This window comes from Hibiscus syriacus, unplaced genomic scaffold (genome assembly GCF_006381635.1).
Source record: "Hibiscus syriacus cultivar Baekdansim isolate YM2019G1 unplaced genomic scaffold, ASM638163v2 tig00111402_pilon, whole genome shotgun sequence".
Classification (NCBI taxonomy): Eukaryota; Viridiplantae; Streptophyta; class Magnoliopsida; order Malvales; family Malvaceae; genus Hibiscus; species Hibiscus syriacus.
Window position 1 is genome coordinate 7,569,018 of NW_024063082.1, and position 21,480 is coordinate 7,590,497.

A 21,480-nucleotide genomic window follows, 5' to 3' on the forward strand; every position below is an offset into this window, starting at 1 on the left:
GCCATGGCCATGATGCATAAACATACCTGTGTCTATTAATTCTTTTCCATGAACTTTTGCAAGTCATTTCCAAAGCAAACAACCAGAAGGAAACATTGGCATTAATCATGGAGAACTTACCATTGACAATGACATCCCTTCAAGAGCTTGACTATACAGAAAACCCTCTCGAAAATTCATTGGTTCTCCGATTTCAGGGTCATAGTAATACAGCTGTAATCAACAGCCAAAATAATGCAACATGAACAAACTATTCATATAAATATATATAATTACTAATTTAATGATAATATGAAGTTAAAAAAACACTCTAAAAGGATTACCGACCAAAGTTGGCTTTTGGGTTGAACCCTTGATCTCTTCATAAGAAAACTGATCGACAGTGTTTTTGTCATTAGCAGTAGTGTCGCAGCTGTCGTCATCGTTATTATCTTTGGTAATGTTATTATCATCATCACTCATATCTTTTTTATAAGTTTGATCATTAAATAATCTGTCGATTTCTTTAAGGGCGACCAGCCATCGTCTTAAAAGTTGAACCCTTTCAACTCCTTTACATGATACCGAAACTTCTTCAAGTCTCTTTACAGTTATTCGAAGATTGTGCATTTTCTTCGCCGCCAGATAATTAACGTAAAATAAACAAATCAAGTTTTCTATTAAAATTGAAAGGATTAATTGCACCAAACTCACAAATAAACTTGGAAGCGTTTTAATCGATTCATCAAACTATTGTAACCCGTCACCATAGGTCCATCACTATTAGCTTAGGCACTAAATGCTAGTTCCGATAAGCATGTTTAAAATATTGGAACTGTCATTTAATGCCTAGAAACGGAATGATAAAAGGACTTCATTAATAGGATATCAATTTAAAATTTAAATTATGGAGTAGCAAATTGAAGGAGAGAAATGTGAAATTTACAATGCGCTTATGGATCATCCTGGCACCGCCGAAGACGACAGAATCGGCGACACTCCATACGGTGCGCCTCAGGGCATTCTTCCCGCCTACTTCCACGGCTCTACTAACCGCCGTTCTTATCCATGACATTTTCTTCCAAACTCAAAGAATCTTATAAAATTCCTAACGGGAGAAACTTCTTCACATTTGCATGTTTGGGTTAGCGTCAAAAGGGGGGGGGGGGAACAAAGTCAAAACATTATAAAATAAAATAAAAGCTAAACACTGGTGAATGGAGAAACACAATTTGGGAGTCGACGTAAATATTTTTGAAATTTCCCGCATTGTTCGAGTCCCTTGCCTCTTCTTTCGCCTTCCTACTTTCTTTTTTAACCACCATTTTTTTTTCATCTAAATTCCAGGGAATAAAAAAATACTGCTATTCATATCCATTAACCCATTTCTTCTTATCTTATTTTTAATTGAAAAAAATGACTTTTTATATGAACATTATAACCAATAAATATGTCTATGAAAAAAACGATCAGATTTGTGCTACCTATAAATACTTGTCAACTGATATTTTAGACTTACTAACGTTTAAATAATATATTCAAACAAGGTATAATGTAAAATTTATAATAAGGTCTTCTACGAAATTGTTTTGTTGAGTCCTCAACTATTAAGAGTTATAAAATGATCACCCAAATATTCATATGTTACAAACTTATATCATTATATCATTGAACTAATGTTTTAGTTAGATGTTAACATGTTAATTGAGATAAGATAAAATTTGATCCAAGAACTGTTTGAGTTATAATTTTTGGACCAACTCTCTGTTTACATTATATCATCGAACCAATGCTTGAAAGCAACGATGATATCAGTATATATTATTAAAATATAATTTTATCATATCTCAATTAATATGTTAACATCTAACTCAGATGATTATCATTTTTAACAAAAAATGACAAGTTCAAAACATATGAATAATTAAGTGATCATTTTATAATTTTTAATAGTCGGGGATTCAATAAAATATCGTCCTATAGCCGAAAAACTATTTTATAACTTTTAATAATTGGAGGACTCAACAAAGTAACCCCTATAAACCGTTTGTATACTTCGCCCTTTATAATATTATTTAAGTTTATATAGTCGTATGAAATCAACGATAATCTCTATAGGAACATAACAGCTATGTGGGGAGGCAATGACTTTCGATTTTATTCGCTTCAACTATCTATGAATCCATACAATTATTTGAAGGTCACCAATGAATACAGTAACTAAAGGCTGCAGAAGGCAAAGTTTAAAGCATCAATAATCTCTCAACGGAATGTGGAACGCTTGATCGCTGGTGCCCTTTTAGCTACTGCCTGTTACTCAATATCCGGCAATGGCACTTTCCAAAAATTCCATGAGTTAAAATCTTCCTGCAAAGGTATCGGAATATCAGGGATGCAATACCATGGAATTCCCAAATGAGGTTCTGGAGATTTAAACAGGGGCAAGAAAATATTCTGTTACCTGTTCGACCAATGAAGTTGGTGTGAACATGTCGTTAACGAGAGTGTGCAATGACGTATACGACTTCACGTCGATACAATGACTAATAGCCACCTCACCCTGCCAGTTTCGAGTCAGATTGTTAGAAAGTTGATATGGTAACCTCATTACTGATTATGGTTCAATTTTTCCTCATGTGTAGGACATAGAAAGCATGTATACCTTTGGGTTGATGATAAAAATCTTGCCCTTCGGGATCCCGATTTTTCTATAGCTCAGCTCATCCGTGTCTCTGTTTCCAAAGCCCGCATAAAATGGATTGTGGTCAGAGGGAAAAAGTTTCTTGATATCCTGCAATAAGAAACCCAAAGTGAAAAGGCTGATCCTATCACAGTAACTGTCCCGATCTACAATGAGAAACAAGGTTGAGTATAAGAGAATTTACCTCTAAACATGCTATTTTGAACTCATGAGGTGCTCTTCTTATCACTGCCATGAATAATGGGCGGAAATGGTAGAATGAATCAGAATGAATGTATGCAACTAAAAGTACAGCCTAAAGATTCTGATATTAGTAAATGGTCAAAACAACAAAATAGGTTATTTCAATGCAAAAACTATATATATATATATAAACAATACCTCACCTTCACGGTACAATGAGGGAAACAAGCCATCAGGAGAAATAACAACAGGTCCATTTGGTAAAGCTTTTCCATCCTATATAAATAAATGATCGGTTAAAAGCTTCTTACAAGCTCATTATTTCAAAGCAAAATCCTTCTAGCAGGGACGCCGGTTTTGAAATGTTAGCCTATCTCTTGAGTTGTTACTTTAGCTATTGCTTTTTTGGATTCACAAGGAAAGTGTAAAAGTTATATTTAGATGCAAAGGCAAATGATACTTTACTTTGGCCACAAGGCAAATAATAGAATATAGGTAAAAAAGAATGTTTATCTTAAGCATAGAAAAACCTGGTGTACTTTTATACCTGTTTCAGGTTGTTTAAAAAACTTCTCGTTAGATATGCCTGAACAATTGCACGTGCACTCAGAAATAGTAGCTGATATCCATTCTCCTGTTGTGACCAGACAATTCAATATCTGACATCAGATACCAAAGGAAATTGATTTGCACAAGCGTGTCAACATATTCTAATGGAATAAACTCAAGACCCACACTGGTCTCATAAAAATTAAATAAGCAACCGCATGGTCTCACAATTTATCATTCAAATCGAATCACCGTGATTGGATAACTAAACCCAGTTTTCCCTAGAAACAATATTGTATTTGCACATATGCACATAAATGTTAGTGAGAAAGGTGGATGGACATATATACAACTTCTGAAAAAAAAGTTATCAATACACAGAATCTAAGAAGTGAAATATAAATTTCAAAAATGAAAATGGTCGAGAAGCACTATAATGGTAACGGGATAATGTTTCATATCATCATTATACTGGGGCTGTCAAATGTTATTCCTAAACTTGCATTCTAAAACCTGGCAAAGGAATATACAATCACTTAAGTCAAACTGAATATTGAAACAAATTAGAAAAACGCATACCTTAATGGCAGAGAAAAGTTTAGCTACACCAGATTGTGTCCAATCCCTTCCAACTAAAGGCATAAACTGTCCTAAAACGTCAGACCTGAAGGAGATGTGTCAAAGGTTATTGAAAAACACATTGTATTAAAACTATACATGATTGAAACATACTCAAAAGAAAGATTTTACCACACATCAAATAGGTTGTCACAGCTTCTATAAATACACATTGCTGCTTTAATACTAAAGATCATAACAGAGCATTTTCAGCTTCAAATACAAGTAAATAGTTTATTAAAATTTTCTCCTCTACTTTTATAGTCCAGTTTAATCTAGTACTCATATCATAATTATGTATAGTAAGGAAATTATCCACCATTTCCAGAATATATATCATGATAAGAATCAAAAGGGAGTTTAGAATACAGAAGTCCATACTTGGTGATAGTTCCATCAACATCTGATATTACAATCTTTGCATTCCACTTCCACAAGTATATATGAGCATCAACCTGTTAAAGATGCATTGGTTTAGGAGGATAAATTTGGGCATTAAAAAACCCTTGCATTCCTAAAGGAAGAATTGATTGTAGAGAATCGAAACCTGTTGTGTTCCCAGAACCCTGGTGGAGAAGCTGAAAGTAATCTTATTCTGACCATCTTTCAGATTTAAGGAAGTTATCTGCTCACTAATGGGAACATTAGTCCTAATATATTGCTTATGGGGAGATTCAATCCTCCCACCGGATGCTGGAGTACCTGCTGGTGAATCTTGTAGAGTAGATTCAGTATCGACAAATTCCTCCTCAGTAGATAAATTGCTGTGGTTCTGCTCAAGTGCTTTGACCCTTCTAAAGGGAATAGGCCAGAGCCTCCATCTACGGCCAGAGGATGTGGAAGTGACTGTAGAATCATCATTCTCTGAGTTTGGTGACTCGTTCTGTTCAACACGGATTGCATCTTGGGGCTCAACATCTAACTCTAAACCAAATGCAGCCATTCCAAGAACAATAGGGGCAGCTTTTTCCCATGGAAAATACCTCTCTCCAAATCGGATGATTAGGTTTGCATTCTTAATAATTGACATTGCATTATTTTTATATTCCTCATGTGATATGCGGTATGCTTCAAAGACTTCTGCCGAAGCATCTCGTCCCATACCCGCATGAAGTTCATTTCCACATAGTGAGATCTCAAATCCTGGATATAAGGTGAGCAAGAAAAGCTAAGACTCTGGTAGGTTTGAGAAAATATTTTCTATTCCCATTTTCTGAAACAATTCTCTTTCTATTTTCTAAATTTTCAAAAACATGTTTGTTAAATAAATAGGAAGACATGTTTTCGGATAATAAAATGGTGAAAATGTGTTTGGTTACTTTGGTATGTGCATTTTCAAAATTAAAACATGAAAAACAATTCTTAACAAACAAAATAATAATAAAGCGTAAAGCGTTCCCTAGAATAATAAAAACAAATACCAATAAACGTAAGAGTTCAATTAAAAAAAACACTATTTCATATTGTTCACAATTATCAAGAAAAAGAATAAATATTATTTTCCCAATCAAACATTACAGATGTAGTAAGAAAGACAACTTTTTCCATAAAACACAAAAAGACCAAAGTTAGATGTCAAAGTATTGGGGCACTAATTAGGTGAATATATGACTTGGTCTTTAGACTGTTTGACAGCAAAAAATAAATAAAAGTAATCTTGCATATTTGATGATTTGGGCCTAGGTATTAGATGGCTTGCAATGACAACTAAAAGATATTTCTAAAATTACTCGTTTCTTGAAAACATCATTTTTTGGCCCATTTACATTCCCATTTTCTAGGAGGCATGTTCTATTTTTACAACCAAAAATGCTTCCTCACACATTCTGTACTTTTTATTAAAATGAAAAGAGACTTTGTTTTCTCAAACAAGACATTGAGTATTCCAGGAGAATTAGAGCAAGAATAGTGTAAAATATTTAAAGGAGTCCTAGGGTCCTTAATTCCTTACCCAAGCAAGCGCGAGTTTCTACCTCTTCACCAGAAGTTACAGTTTCCACAATCTCACTTTTGCTACTCTTATCCTCAAGTGCAGGACTTCGCTCACTGCTATTTATCCCTTTGGTTGCTGCTGATGTACCATATTGTTCATCTTTTTGTTCTAGGTCATTACTAATATAATCAACAGACGCATTGCTAGAACCTGTATGATCTGTATCCAGCACTTCTTTTTCAATTGGCTCACCTTCAACTAGAAACTCAGGTGATCCATTATTTTTGGAGGAATTAGGACTACAAAAGGAAGACAACACATCTTTATTTCTAGAGTCACCAACAGCTCCCTCTTCAGTTTCATCATCATCTGGAAGGCTGCGAGGAGGTTTATCCTGTGAAATCTGAGCTTCTGATGGGCTAACTATGTCTTCAGAATTAAAGTCTTCCCCGTGCCTGCCCAATTCAGTTAGTTCAAGGCAGCTCTTAAAAATACCATCCTTATTACGCATGGATGCATCTTCAACGTCACTCAGCCTATTCACTTCACTTTCATGGACATGGTTAGAAAGGTTTGTTGTTTCTTCAGTCTGACAGGCATGTTCCACCCCATTTTCACAAACTTCTGGATGGTACAAAGCAGTAGAATCACTATTCAATCCGCGGATATTATCAGCGGAATCCTCAGCTGCAGATGAATTGAGCTTACTAATATAATTAGCAGCCCACACATTGTCACCTGAACTGAACTCCTCATTATCCTCACAAAAATCAGGTTCTTCACCTGGTCCTAGATGGAACTGAGGTGTGCTTAGTTGCACATTTTCAGCACTCTGCTCTGATGCTGAGACAGGGGCTGTAAGTATGCGGCCATCCACACTGACCAAGACTACTTCTGAATCTGAACCCTGTGCTTCACCAAAACACTCGCCATTTAAACCCTCATATCTGCCAGACCCATATTCTGACAAATTAATTGAACCCTCCATTGAGGACTGCTCATCCTGAAAGTCATAGTACCTAGTATCAGATTCTGCCCTTTCAAACCGTTTCGGATTTCTGGAATCAAGTTCGTTCCTCAACTGAAGCACTGCAGAATCTGAGACACTATGTTCAAGTCTATAAAATTCACCAATCTTTGTATTACCTTCACCCTGTAAAACTTCACTATCAGAATCTTTCAAATCACCATTTGTCTTAATTCCTTTACAAGGATTAACCTCCCTTGCAAAATATGCTTCCCCAGAGTTATCAAGAAACATATGAAAATCTGCTTCAACGCCATTAACAGTTATATGAACAACCTTCTCAGCCCCTTTCAAAACACCCTGAAACTTCCCAAACCGAACATACCAAGGTGTGCTTCGGAAACTCCCATCTTGTTGCTGAACAACAATCACATCAACAGCCCCACCAAAAGGATGGAAAGGAGTAGCAACAGAATACACACCTTGTGAAATTAAACTCCCAACTTTTCCAACAACATTCATTTGTCAATACTAAACCTACACTAGATTAACAAAATTCAAAGAAAATTAACAATAACCCTTTTGCAGGTTCTTTTAATTTCTATAAAGAAAGATGAACCCAACAAATCACCGCAATCATCAAAATCTTGCTTTCTTCTCGACAATATTTATTCTTTAACTTGAAGTATCTGCATTCAATTCAAAATCAAACCAACCAAATATTAAACCCTAAAATCTTCCTCTTTAATCAGCAAGAAAATAAAATGCAAAAGAGAGAGAGAGAAGGAAAGCAAGCAAGGAATCAATCAGCCGTCACTTTCATGCCAAAGCTAGAAACTATAAATCACACTGTTGACGGATATTAAGTGAAAATCCTAAAATAGAATGTTAATAGCACGCATTTCTCCCAAAAGGACTACTTAACCTCAAGAAACATCAATAACTCAAGTTACTTCTCCAATTTTCTCGACAACAATAATAGGAGCAGTCAAACAATATTCGTAACAGACGGAGAGACAGCCAATGCTAAAGAAAGAAAGAGATTGGATATTAAAGAATCAAACTATTCTTAGTTCATAATCTTCTAACATTAATTTATAAATATTTATATGTTTTTAGTCAAAGTCGTTTCAAAAACCTTACAGATTAAAAAATAATTGAGCAAAAGAGATTTCCAGGAAGGTCCAATCTCGCATATTGAAGTCGTGACGATTCTAAGGTTGTCTCGATTTTTCTATTATTTTTCTTTTCCTTTCAGCTTCCGATTTTGAATTTTCTTTTTCTGGTTATGAATTTATAATGTTATTTTATTTAAAAAAATTATATATATATATATATATATATATATATATATATATAAACAAGTGGCGCACGACAATCTTTAAGTGGTGTTTGTTTTTACTGAATAAGTTTTTTAAACCACTTGTGTCTTCGTCGCGCAGATCATGCGCAGACATTAGACTTCACAGACTGTTTGTTTTTTAGAAGACAGAAACTCTTTAAACGTCTGCACGAGCTCTTCTTGGTGCAGACTTGGTTTTATGTCTTCAAAAGTCTTCAAACCTCTTCAAGAATAATTATAAAATATAATTATTTATTAAAATAATTTTAAATAATTTAATAAGGTTATTTATTTTAAAATAATTTATTTTAAAATAATTTATTATAAAATAATTTATTTTAAAATAATTTATTTTAAAATAATTTATTTTAAATAATTTATTAGTATGGATTGATTTATTTTAAAATATTGATTGATTTATTTTAAATAATTTATTAGTATCGATTGATTTATTTTAAAATATGGATTGATTTATTTTAAATAATTTATTAGTATGGATTGATTTATTTTAAAATATAGATTGATTTATTATTGTAGTTGTATAGATTGATTTATTATTGTAGTTGTATAGATTGATTTATTTTAAATAATTTATTAGTATGGATTGATTTATTTTAAATAATTTATTAGTATGAATTGATTTATTTTAAAATATGGATTGATTTATTATTCTAGTTGTATGGATTGATTTATTTTAAATAATTTATTAGTATGGATTTATTTGTTTTAAAATATGGATTGATTTATTTTAAATAATTTATTAGTATGGATTGATTTATTTTAAAATATAGATTGATTTATTATTGTAGTTGTATGTATTGATTTATTTTAAATAATTTATTAGTATGGATTGATTTATTTTAAAATATAGATTGATTTATTTTAAATAATTTATTAGTATAGATTGATTTATTTTAAATCATTTATTTGTATGGATTGATTTATTTTAAAATATGGATTGATTTATTATTGTAGTTGTATAGATTGATTTATTTTAAATAATTTATTAGTATCGATTGATTTATTTTAAAATATGGATTGATTTATTTTAAATAATTTATTATTGTAGTTGTATGGATTATTTAAATTTCAGTATTGTAAAACTAAAATTATTTAAATCTCAGTATTGCAAAACTCTTTTAAGTTTAAAAAATCAGTTTATTTATATTTCAGTTCATTTTAGCAGTCGGTAGACGTTAAAAAACAAACAGTCTTCTTCTTGTAGACTGTAGACTTTTGGTCCACCTCTTCTGCTGTAGATGTCTGCAGATGTGGTCCGTAGACTGCAGACTTTTTACCTCTGCAAAAATAAACACCACCTTAATATACTATTAACGAAATGTGTTACAAAAAATATTATTATTATTTAATATTTTTTTATAAAAAATTATCTAAAAAATTATTTTTTATTTAAAACATTCATATTTTTTAATATTTCTAGTAAAGGGATCAATATTAATATTTTTGGTAGAAAAAATAATGTTTAAGGTAACGTTTTACCAGATATGTTAACAAACCATGTAAAGCGCCCAATAATAATATTTCCAGTAGAAATAATATTGTTTTGAGTAATTTTTTACCGAAAATATTAAAAAATAATAACATTTCTGGTAACACATTTCCTTAGTCATATATTAAATTATTTTACGTGAGACTTCTTCAATAAATAGGTAATCTGAACTGAAATTCTATGAAGGATTTTAATTAGCTCACCTTTTGGGAAATGATCACGTGCATACTAAAAAAAAGATGTTACTGATTTTGTTATTATTTAAATAATAAAATCGATAAAAATTACTGAAAACATTATTATTTCTATCAATTTTATTATTTTTTTATAAATTTTATTATTGTTATGCACTTTACCGAAAATGCTAAAAAATATTAACGTTTTACCTATAAATAATAATATTTTAAATAAATTTTTACCGATTTTAATATTTAAATAATAATAAAACTGATAGTATATTTTTTTAACAATATATTAAAGGAGTTGTACCGCATAACTTTCCTAACTTTCTTTTGATAAAACTACGCGATTCGTGAAGGGTATTTAGGGAATTCATTATTTTTTAACTTTTAAGTATAAGGTGGCAGCATCTCACCTTGGACGACTGTCTAGATGTAATGTAAACAAAGAAAATTACATATTTATAAGGGGGCATCATCTCACCTTGGACTCCTCTGTCTTCAAGTAAATTACATAGTTGACAGTTTAATTATAGGTAATTTTAATTTGATCACCAATCTATTGATTTTTTTAATTACATCATTTAATTGTAACACATGTCATTATCTAATATTGAGATAAAAGTGTTGAGAAGGACCAAACCTAGGACTTTGGTGAGGATTGAGTACCCTTAACCATTGGACCAAATTTCATATTTAAAATATAAATTATAAAATTTGAATACATTTTATATTTTAGTTACTGTCACCAAAAGAAAAAGAAAATAAATAAAACTAGTAAAATGAGAACTCAAACCTAGGTCACTTTAGATTATGAGAACACCTAAATTATTGAAATAAATTTAATAATTGATTTATAATTGAATAGATTTCATACATATATTAATCTATAATTATTATAATATTTAACATATATTTTTATATTTTAAAATTAAATTATTTTTCCTTTTTATATTTATTTTTATAATTTCATATATCATATATATAATCATTAAATTAAGTATTTTAAATTTTTATTAAAAAGTAAAAATATACAATTCAGTCGTATTTTGGTTATTTTTTTTATTAGATTACATAGTTTAAAATATATAATTTGAATAACAACATTAACATGATTAAAACCGACTATAAGATAATAAAAAATAATTCTTAAAAAACCTTTTGATAACAATAAAAAGTAAGATTTGGATTATAAATTTAACTTGTTATTTAAGTTGTACTCATAAATTTAGATTTGTTAAAAGAATTTTAAATAATTTTAAAATTTTTAATATAATTATATATATTATTTTATTTTATTTTTAATAATTTATATCGCCTCGTACACTAAGTCTCGTTACAACACCATCATTTTTTTGTATAACCACGATCATCTGATCTATTGATCGATTGATCTGGATCAGATATGCAGGGACGAAGACGACTCTCTCGATCTAGTTTGTTCCATTCACAAACGCCATGATTCAGACCCTTGATCTTGCTTAAGAGATTTAATGTCCCATCTTACTAAACCACCTGGTTGTTGGTTTACGACACCATTCTTTTTTAATATTTTTTCATCTAATTAGATGGTCATCACTTGAAAAAATATATAAATGATGAGGCCCAAATGTTGAATCAAAATAGAGTAAAAACTCTAATTGATCCAAAAAAAAACTCTCTTTAGAATAATCTCACAAAATTGCAAAAGGGAAGAACTCTTAAGAAAGCTTTCAAATGCTTATAATTAAGCTTTGATTGTTGGATGATAAAACTCAAATACAAGTAGGGTATTTATAGGTTACAAGAAACAATCTAAACCACTCATTAAAATAAACACTAAATAATCTAAACCATTGAAATTAAAACATGAGAAAAATACTTAATTTTCACCTAACTAAATTGATGTAAGCAATGACATCAAAACTAAATTGATGTAAGCAATGACATCAAATTAATTTAGGTGTGAACATTTAGGCTAATATTGAATTTTCAACACTCCCCCTCAATGTTAGCCTCCATTCTTTGAATCACGCCATGCTGACGACGGAAATGTTCAAACTTTCCAACACTCAAGCTTTTTGTAAACAAGTCAGCAATTTGCTCATCTGTCTTGATTTGCCTCATCTCAATCTCTTCTTGCAAAACTTTTTCCCTAACAAAGTGGTAATGTACTTCCACATGTTTAATTCTTGCATGAAAGACAGGATTCTCCGCCAGCCGAATTGCCGATTGGTTGTCACAATACAACGGAATTGCATAATCTACTGGTTGATGTAGATTATTCATCAACTGTATCAACCATGTACTCTCTTGAGCTACCATTGCTGCTGCTCGATACTCAGCTTCAGTGGTTGACAATGATACCGTTGGTTGTCTTTTGCTACACCAAGAAATTGTTCCGGACCCAAGCTTAAACACATACCCAGTTGTTGATCTCCTGGTGTCATGATCTCCTGCATAATCAGCATCACAATAACCAAATAACTTGCAGTCTTCACCTTTCTTGTACAAAAGACCATAGTCAATTGTATTCTTTACATATCTCAGTATTCGTCGAACTGCTTCCAAATGAGGCTTCTTTGGATTTTGCATATACCGACTCATCACACCAACTGCATAAGAAATGTCAGGTCGGGTCAAGGTTAAGTAGATCAGACTACCTACCAATTGTCGATACATTGTTGCATCTTCCAAATCTTTTCCTTCATGTGCACACATTTTGATATTTGGTTCCATTGGCGTTGAAGTTGACTTGTATTCGAGCATTCCAAACCTCTTCAGCAAATCTTTAGCATATTTCTGTTGACATAGAAATATTCCTTCGTGTGTACGATCAACCTCTAGACCAAGGAAGTGCTTAAGTTGTCCAAGTTCCTTCATCTGGAAACGAACTGATAAATTCTCCTTCGTCTGAAGAATTTCTTCCTCATCATCACCGGTTATGATTAAGTCATCCACGTACACTAGCACGATAGCTAGCTTACCTTCATTGGCTTTGACAAACAAGCTAGAATCTGCAGGTGTTACTGAATAACCACTTTTCGTTAGAAATTCAGCAATCTTACCATACCACGCCCTAGGTGCTTGTTTCAATCCGTAGAGTGCTTTTCGCAGCTTACACACATATTCAGGATGATCTTGATTCTGAAAACCCATTGGTTGGGTCATGTAGATTTCTCGATCTAGCTCTCCATGAAGAAAAGCATTCTTCACATCCATCTGCCACAAGTTCTAGTCTTTGTTGGCTGCAAGTGCAAGTAAGACTCGTATGGTTGTAAGTTTCGCCACTGGACTAAATGTTTCATCATAGTCTAATCCATACTGTTGAGAGAAACCATGAGCTACCAATCGCGCTTTGTACCTCTCGATTGACCCATCTGGACGGCGCTTTATCTTGTAAACCCATTTGCAAGATATGTGTTTCACATCTTTTATCTTTGGTATAATATCCCAAGTTTGATTTTGCTGAAGTGCATCGACCTCTTCTTTCATAGCTGTCATCCACTGAGAACTCTTCGATGCTTCTTCGAACGTCTCAGGCTCCGTTGCTTCTTCAATTATGGCTGCATTGGCATATTTGGGATTTGGCCTTCGTATTCTTGTTGACCTTCGAAGTTGAGATTGTGGAATTGATTCTTCTGTTTCACTAGGCCCACCTTCTTCGTTTGGTTGTTGATACACGCCAGTTTGCCACGGATTCTGAGTCACTCTTTGTTCGACATCATCGCCATTTGGATCTTCTGATTCATCTGAACTTGTTTGAAGTTGAGCATCATGCTCCCCCATCTTTTATTGTAGTTTGTCTCCAAATTCTCTCGAATCTGGCAACACCTCCTTCTCTGAGGACCACCAAGAAGATGCTTCATCAAATACCACATTTCGTGACGTGTAGCATCTTCCACTAATTGGATCACAACATTTCCACCCTTTTCTCTGGCTGTCATATCCCACAAAGATACATCTAACAGCTTTCTTGTCAAATTTGCTCCGTAAATGATCAGGAACAAACACATAACATACACAGCCAAATACTCGAAAGTAGCTAACTGTAGGTTTTATGTTCCATAGTTTCTCAAAGGGTGAAACAAATCCTAACCTTGGTTGAGGAAGTCTGTTGATCACAAAGGCTGCAGTCCTCATTGCTTCAGCCCAAAACCTTCCAGATACGTTCTTTGCATGTAGCATACTTCGATAAATTTCTGCAAGATGCCGGTTTTTTCTTTCCGCTACACCATTCTGTTGTGGCGTGTTGGCACAAGTGTACTGATGACGTATTCGACATTCCCTTAGGTATTGAGAGAACTCGTTTGATCTATATTCTCCTCCGTTGTCTGTGCACAAGCAGCATATCTTCTTTCCCACTTCTCCTTCAGCTGAGTCTCTGAACTCTTTAAACTTTGAGAAAGTATCAGATTTTTCTTTCATAAAGAAAACCCACACATACCTGGAGAAGTCATCAATGAATGTTACCATGTACCGCATACCGCTAATTGACTGTTGCTTAACCGGTCCGAACACATCAGAGTGAACCAACTCCAAAGGTTCTTTTGCTTTAAATTTTGACTCGTCATATGGTAATTGGTGTGCTTTACCATACTGGCATCCCGCACAGACCGTGTCTGTTCTCACGTCTAGTTGAGGAAGCCCCTTAAGCATCGACTTTTTCACCATCACACTTAGCTTGGAATAGCTAACGTGACCTAACCGCATGTGCCATAGATCTGATGTCTCATTTTTCCTTGTCCTGTCTACATATGCAGACTCTGCTGACATCACGTAAATTGATTCCAAACGTCGTCCCTCCATTGTTGGTGTTTCTGTGATTTTGACATCACGATAAACCTTCACGTCTTGGGGACCAAATAAGACATAATGGCCTGATGATGTTAGTTGAGCCACAGATAGCAAATTTTTCTTCATTCCTGGGACATGGTAAACATCTTGGAGTTGCACCTGGTTAGTATTATATCGAGGAGTAACTATTGTCTTACCGATGTGAGTTATCGGTAACCTTGAGTTGTCAGCTGTCACCACCACACGACCTCCATTGTACTCAGACAGGTTTTGCAACTTCTGTTTGTCACCCGTCATATGATTTGAGCAGCCATAATCTACGATCCAATCATTCTTGTAGTCAATCCGTTCTGGTGTTGTTACCATGAGAGCTAATTCTTCTTCCTCCGTAGCAAATAACGCTTCAGCATCCCAACCATCTTCACTATTCTCCTTCGAACAAGAAGTAGCAGTATTACTTTCAACATACTTTTTCTTGGTCCAACAGTCTTTTGCCATGTGGCCCATCTTCCCACAATTGTAACACTTGCCATCGAACTTTCTACTATTACCGCGATTCTTGGAAGCTCCCCCTGAATGAGGGCCTCCATTTCCTTGGTAATTTTTCACCTTGTCACCATCTTTTTTAGATCCATTGCCAGTATACCGCTGAAAAGTGCCTCTGCTTTTGCTGGTGTAGAGCGCTTCCTCTTCACCCTTCAACGAGACTCCTCCCATTTGCTTGGCCATGGCTTCTTGACCTGCAAGCAAATTTTCGAACTCAACAAGCGATGGTTGTGTCGGCCATCCCTGTACAGCGGCAACAAACCCTCGATATTCGGGTCTCAAACCATGGACAATTATTCTTTTTATCCTGGCTTCCCCAATAGCAGCTGTCGGATCTAATTCTGAAATTTCACGGCATATCGACTTCACCTTGTGAAAGTATTGGGCAACCGCCATGTCGCGTTGCGCCATTGATAGAAGTTCATTCTCGAGAAGTTGCAATTTTGTATCGTTCTCTTCGAAAAGAGTGTAACAAAAGTGTCCCATGCTTCCTTTGGTGTTTTAGCATCCCGGATGTGCTCCAACATTTCTTCTTCAATTGTGGTCTTTAAAGCAAACATTGCTTTGCCTGCTTTAATTTTCCACTTTCGCAAGATTTCATTGGCATCTTCTGTCGCCGGTTGTGTAACTTCACCACCACCGACAACCTCCCAAAGGTCTTGACCTTGTAAGTATGACTCCATACATGTTGCCCACGTGTTGTAGTTTTTGTTGTTGAGCTTCTTGATTCCTCCAACTACTTGAAGATCACCCATCTTAACGGCAAGGCTTTGACTACACCGAACAAGCTTGAGTAACAAACGTGCAGAGTACTAAATTACTCTAAACACAAAGAAGCTCCACAAGGTTTGTAATAACCTCGACAATAACTCAAGAAATATTTTCTGATGTGGAAGATCAGTTAAAAACTGCAGCCACAGAGCATACTCAGAATTTCAAGAGATCTTAAAAAACGTGGCTCGGATACCAATTGTTGAATCAAAATAGAGTAAAAACTCTAATTGATCCAAAAAAAACTCTCTTTAGAATAATCTCACAAAATTGCAAAAGGGAAGAACTCTTAAGAAAGCTTTCAAATGCTTATAATTAAGCTTTGATTGTTGGATGATAAAACTCAAATACAAGTAGGGTATTTATAGGTTACAAGAAACAATCTAAACCACTCATTAAAATAAACACTAAATAATCTAAACCATTGAAATTAAAACATGAGAAAAATACTTAATTTTCACCTAACTAAATTGATGTAAGCAATGACATCAAAACTAAATTGATGTAAGCAATGACATCAAATTAATTTAGGTGTGAACATTTAGGCTAATATTGAATTTTCAACACCAAATATATAATTATATAATTTTTTTTTAATTATCATGTTAATTCTTTCATTGAATGTTAATAATAAGTAATTTGATTAATTTTATTTAAATAATTAGATTGTAATGTCCCTAACTCAACCGAAACGAAAAACGAACACGAGATGTTATTGAAGGATCTAGAATGAAGAACATCTAAAATAATACACCATACATTCACATCTAACTAATACATCATAGTTCATATCAAAGCAATTTCATTCAGAAATTAATTTTATACTGAGATAATCTTAAAGATTAAATTATAATTTTAATATAATTAAATGTTAACTATATAATTTAAATATTTTACAAAAATAATATTGATATTACTAAAGGAATATCGATATTTATTTATCTGTTAGCTTTAACCATATCGATATAAACAGTGAACTATAAATAAAAGAAGAAGAAAACAGAAATAGTTGATCAAATAGAAAATACGAAAAGAAGAAAAGAAAGGAATAAAGAAAAGTGAAAGAAGAAAGATGGTAGAATAAAAGGGGTTGATGATGACTGCCCCAAATCACCGACTATAATAGTCGATTAGATTACGGTCTAAAATTTGAGAGAAAAAGAGAAAAAAAAAATAACTTATAAAAAACTAAAATATATATGCCATCTTATCACATGTCAACAGAATTATAATTTAATATAATTAAAAAATATATTTCAAAACTGAAAACATATTTTTGGAAAGTAGAGCAAGTATTTTCTTAAGCTATGAGTTTTAATTTTATTAAGAGAATTTTTTTATTATTTAATTTTTTTATCTAGATATAATTAAGATTATATTTTAGATTCGTAAAAAAAATATTTTGAAAAGTAAAGAACCTATAAATGATTAAATTATGATAGAAACTACATCGGTCAAATAATAGAAAGATAAAGATTTGGGTAATATAGATACCCATTATGACATGGTGAGAATATAAGAAACGCTTTACTAGCAAGTGGATGCATTTCGGTGATTGAGAAGTTTTGCATAAGATGCTCTAACGACCGACCTGCCCTCATCTTCCATAAAAAAGCCGCCTAAATTCCCCAATTTTTCCTCTAAAAACAGATTCCATTCTCTAGAAAAAATCATTTTTAATCCTTTTATTTTGAAACGTAACATTTTAGTCCGTTCTTACAGTTACGGAAATAACCATTTTTGAACTGCAATGTTCCTCTTTTGAAGCTTGTCACTCTCCTTAATGGACACAAGTTTATATTATTCTTTTTTAATTGTTTCGGAAAATACCAATTTTGTTAACGGATCTAATATAAAGGCACTAAAATGTTGTGTTCAATGTATAAGGACTAAAGTGAATTTCTTGCTATAGTAGAGGGATCCCTATTATACTTTTAACAAAGAATCTCCCACCAATTTTAAAGGATTTACGAAATTTCATCACTTGCCTTTTTGTCATAACCAAGGGGACTGCAGAATCTTAGAGCTTTAATAGTGGTAGCAGCAATGGAGGACTTCAGTTCTGGCATGGTAGAAACGCCTGCCATTGATAATTACACTTCCTGGTTCAATACCAACAATGAAGAACCAGCTTCATTGTTTGATATTTTCGATCTTTATCCTGTTTCCGATCCACACTCGCTTGAAGAGACGGCTTACCATGGACGACACGAGAGGCAATCAGATTGCGATTGCAGGCATTGGCTATCGGAATATGATGCTTGCCATGGAGGCTACTGGGGAGACTATCTGTTCCATGGCGGCACGTACGGCGGGGAAGATGATGGATGCAATGACGCTATGGTTAACAAGGAAGACTATAGCCAAAGTGAAGATCAGCATCAGAGTTCAACCATCTATAATCAGGAGGATGGATTTAGCCGGCCTGATTGTGATTTTAACCCCTGGTGTAACCATCAATATTGTGAATAAGAAGAAGAAGATGGAGAATCTCACTGCAACTATGGAGAGGAACAGAGAACTACCAATGGCTACCGCATTGATGAAACGGGACTTTGTGATGGCATCTTCGGGTACTTCCCTTGTCTGCTTTGGGGAAAAAAATGAATACAACAATATGCAGTGAAGGTGAAATCCACCCAGGTAGTGTTCCTATTAAGATGTATCCAAATTTGCAATAATTTATATAAGCAAAATAATGTTAAAACATGATATCAGCTACTGATAAATGGTGATTCCATTGATGTGCTAGTTAAAAGCAAAGGGTTTTGTTGTTCTTCATTACAAGACTTAGAACCTAGATACTATTGAACTAATAGAGGGGCCAAGAGAGCCACAAAGCTCAACTATACACACATCTGTAGCCAACTTAGTATCACAGATGTATATCAAAATTTGCACAAAGAAGTACTGATTTTCTTTCTTTCCTTTCCCTCCCACAAGAAGCAAAATTTTATGTAAGGTGAACTTACTGTAAAGGAGGTAACAAAGTTTCTTTTCATCATATTACAGTACCAAGGCCTAGTTCATCCTCGATATCATCCCCTTCTTCGAATAGCTTTAAGAACCGAGCTTGTTCTTGTTGCCTCTTCTTCTTTTGCCAATGTTTATGTGCCACCACAAGTGCAATTATTGTTACAGTTAAAACCAGCAGGGTAATCAGAATAATTATAAAGACACGTATTGCCTTCCCATCGTCGTCGTCGTCGTCATTAATATTTTGAGGGGTTGCATTGGAAGCTACAAACAAACGATAAATACCAATTTGTCAACTACAATGAAAACAACTTGTGCATCAGGATTTAAACAGCAATATTACCAAAGCAAGTGTGCGGTCAAGTAAATAACGTATGAGCGAGGTACAAGAATCGACATGATGAAACCGTGCCCCGGATTACCGGAGCAGAAAGTCGGAAAGATTCCACGAAAAAAATAAAAACCTTACCACCAGGAAGAGTTGTGCATTCTTGACAGTGGAACGTAGCATTAAGTTGGTTTTTTTTAAACAAAATGTATTTCCCAAGTGGAGCTTTGAAATCAGAAGCACAAAACTCCCACTCCTCATATACATAATCTATTTTGATGACATAATTATCGTAGAATCCACATCGCTTGCATTTCTTGCCATTCAATTCTGTCACCGGCTGAAATCACAAAGCTTGCAATTTCATTACACACTCTTTGCAAATCTCGTAAATGCAAAATTGATATCACACTCTTGAATGAAGTTCTAATATAAATTATCTACTAACAAGTAATACGCGATCAAGAAAAAAGAGAATTGAAAATTGAAAATTGAAAATCAGGGCGAATTATTTAAGAACCTGCCAAGATTCCTGACCCCTGAAAGAATAAATGAAGCCGGGTTTGGTTACATCGGGTAACAGCGTTTTTTTCTCTCCTTTACAAGCGAAATAGACGGCCGGTTTTGAAATCCAATCGTGTGTGCGGAATATTTCAACTGAATCCAATGTAACCACAAACGGTGAAATTATTCCTAAAACAAACAAACAAACAAAATCAAAAAGGGAAGAAAGATAGATTCTCTCTTTCAAAATTTCATCGAAAAAACGTGAGTTTCATCTACAAAGTCAATCCTAATTCCTAAACGCCAAATGCCTGCCAGAAAACCAGTACACAATTTCAGTTTGTTTTCTTCGGAAAGTTGCATCACCTGGAAAACAACCAAACAAGATCCACCAAACGAGAAAATGGAAGGAAATTCTCGAATTTAACAGATGGCGAATCGACATAGCGAGCTAAAACAATTCAATTTCTCGATAAAACAAACCAAAAAAGTCACAGAAAATTAGCGGGCGGGCGTTCCTCTAATCTTCTTTTAGTTATTTAATAACCGGTTAAATGAAGAAATTAGGGCAAAAAAGTAATGAGAAATGGCGGTTTTGGAAGTTATTGTCTTTTTTTGCGTGAAGATAGAGACAGGGAACCAAAAAGAAACAAAGATCCGTTGCTGACCGGTTCGCGCTGCGGGTAATTGGACGAGGGCAATGCACACGTGGCGATACTGTAAGCGGCTGTTAATTGACCTATTATGATCATTTGGTATTTACCCTAGGAATACAAAAATGGGACGGACTAGATACACATTTCTATTTGTGTTTCTATAAATGGTGGTGAATGTTAATTAATATTTGTGGGTCTAATGATAAAATAAGTGTTTAAATTTATATTTTGTTTTGAAAATTTTATTTTTCTGTTTTATGACCCAAAGTGGATGCCTATGATTATATGCTTGGGGATCACGTTAAAATAGAGGTTTAAGAGACTATCCTAAGAGTAATTAGGAAATTTCAATATATATATATATATATATATATATATATATTATAGTGGTAGATCTAAAAATATTTTTACAATGAACACATACATATTAATAAAAAAATGGAATAGAATAAGCAAAAATAAAATTTAGGATGAACATATTAATAAAATGAACAATTAATATAAAAAAATTGAAAACCTTACGATTGTAGCTATATATGTAAATGTATGTATGCTTGTGTTTATGTCTCGAGGGTGAAAGTGATTAATAATTTACTTTGTAATTGTAATAATCTAACCCAGTTTAGAAGGAAATCAAGTTAGGGTGGTGGCGGATTCACAGCTTTTTGAGGATGGATATATACGGTTTTTCCTTGGTTAGTTATATATTTTACTGATGGTGTTCATCTTAAAATTTTATTTATGCTTACCTCATTTAAAATTTTATGTTGTTAACGTGTGTGTCCGTCATAAAAAATATTTTTAAATCTATCATTGAATTAAGAATATCATATTGATCCATCAAAACTTAACTAAGGTTGAACTATAACTAAAACGTACATACACAAATATAACATTACTGGAAACGAACTCTTATATGCTGCGATTGAAGTTGTGATTATTGTGCCTATAGAGCTTGATCT

General features: G+C 33.4%; 3 protein-coding genes across 4 annotated transcripts; all 3 read right to left on the reverse strand.

Annotated features, from left to right (window-relative positions):
* Positions 1-105: 105 nt before the first annotated feature.
* Positions 106-1,094, reverse strand: LOC120161507. Its single transcript, XM_039171731.1, has 3 exons — positions 926-1,094; positions 328-621; positions 106-213 (listed from the first exon to the last, which is right to left on the reverse strand). The coding sequence occupies exons 1-3, from the start codon at positions 1,052-1,054 to the stop codon at positions 106-108; spliced, it is 531 nt and encodes a 176-aa protein (XP_039027662.1). The 5' UTR covers positions 1,055-1,094.
* A 1,002-nt stretch (positions 1,095-2,096) lies between these two features.
* Positions 2,097-8,206, reverse strand: LOC120162249 (phosphatidate phosphatase PAH1-like). Of its 2 annotated transcripts, XM_039172417.1 has the most exons (12): positions 8,074-8,206; positions 7,562-7,619; positions 5,982-7,472; positions 4,578-5,173; positions 4,412-4,485; positions 3,992-4,076; positions 3,411-3,497; positions 3,067-3,139; positions 2,865-2,908; positions 2,642-2,770; positions 2,441-2,539; positions 2,097-2,346 (listed from the first exon to the last, which is right to left on the reverse strand). In XM_039172417.1, exons 3-12 carry the CDS (start codon positions 7,450-7,452, stop codon positions 2,293-2,295), a joined length of 2,712 nt encoding a protein of 903 aa, XP_039028348.1. In that variant the 5' UTR covers positions 7,453-7,472; positions 7,562-7,619; positions 8,074-8,206; the 3' UTR covers positions 2,097-2,292. The 2 variants fall into 2 exon arrangements, with proteins under 2 accessions (XP_039028348.1, XP_039028347.1); XM_039172416.1 differs by having other exon boundaries at positions 5,982-7,619.
* Positions 8,207-18,774: 10,568 nt separating this feature from the next.
* LOC120162250 lies at positions 18,775-20,462 on the reverse strand. The gene is made up of 4 exons (XM_039172418.1): positions 20,229-20,462; positions 19,879-20,051; positions 19,500-19,698; positions 18,775-19,294 (listed from the first exon to the last, which is right to left on the reverse strand). Exons 1-4 carry the CDS (start codon positions 20,305-20,307, stop codon positions 19,056-19,058), a joined length of 690 nt encoding a protein of 229 aa, XP_039028349.1. The 5' UTR covers positions 20,308-20,462; the 3' UTR covers positions 18,775-19,055.
* Positions 20,463-21,480: the final 1,018 nt, after the last annotated feature.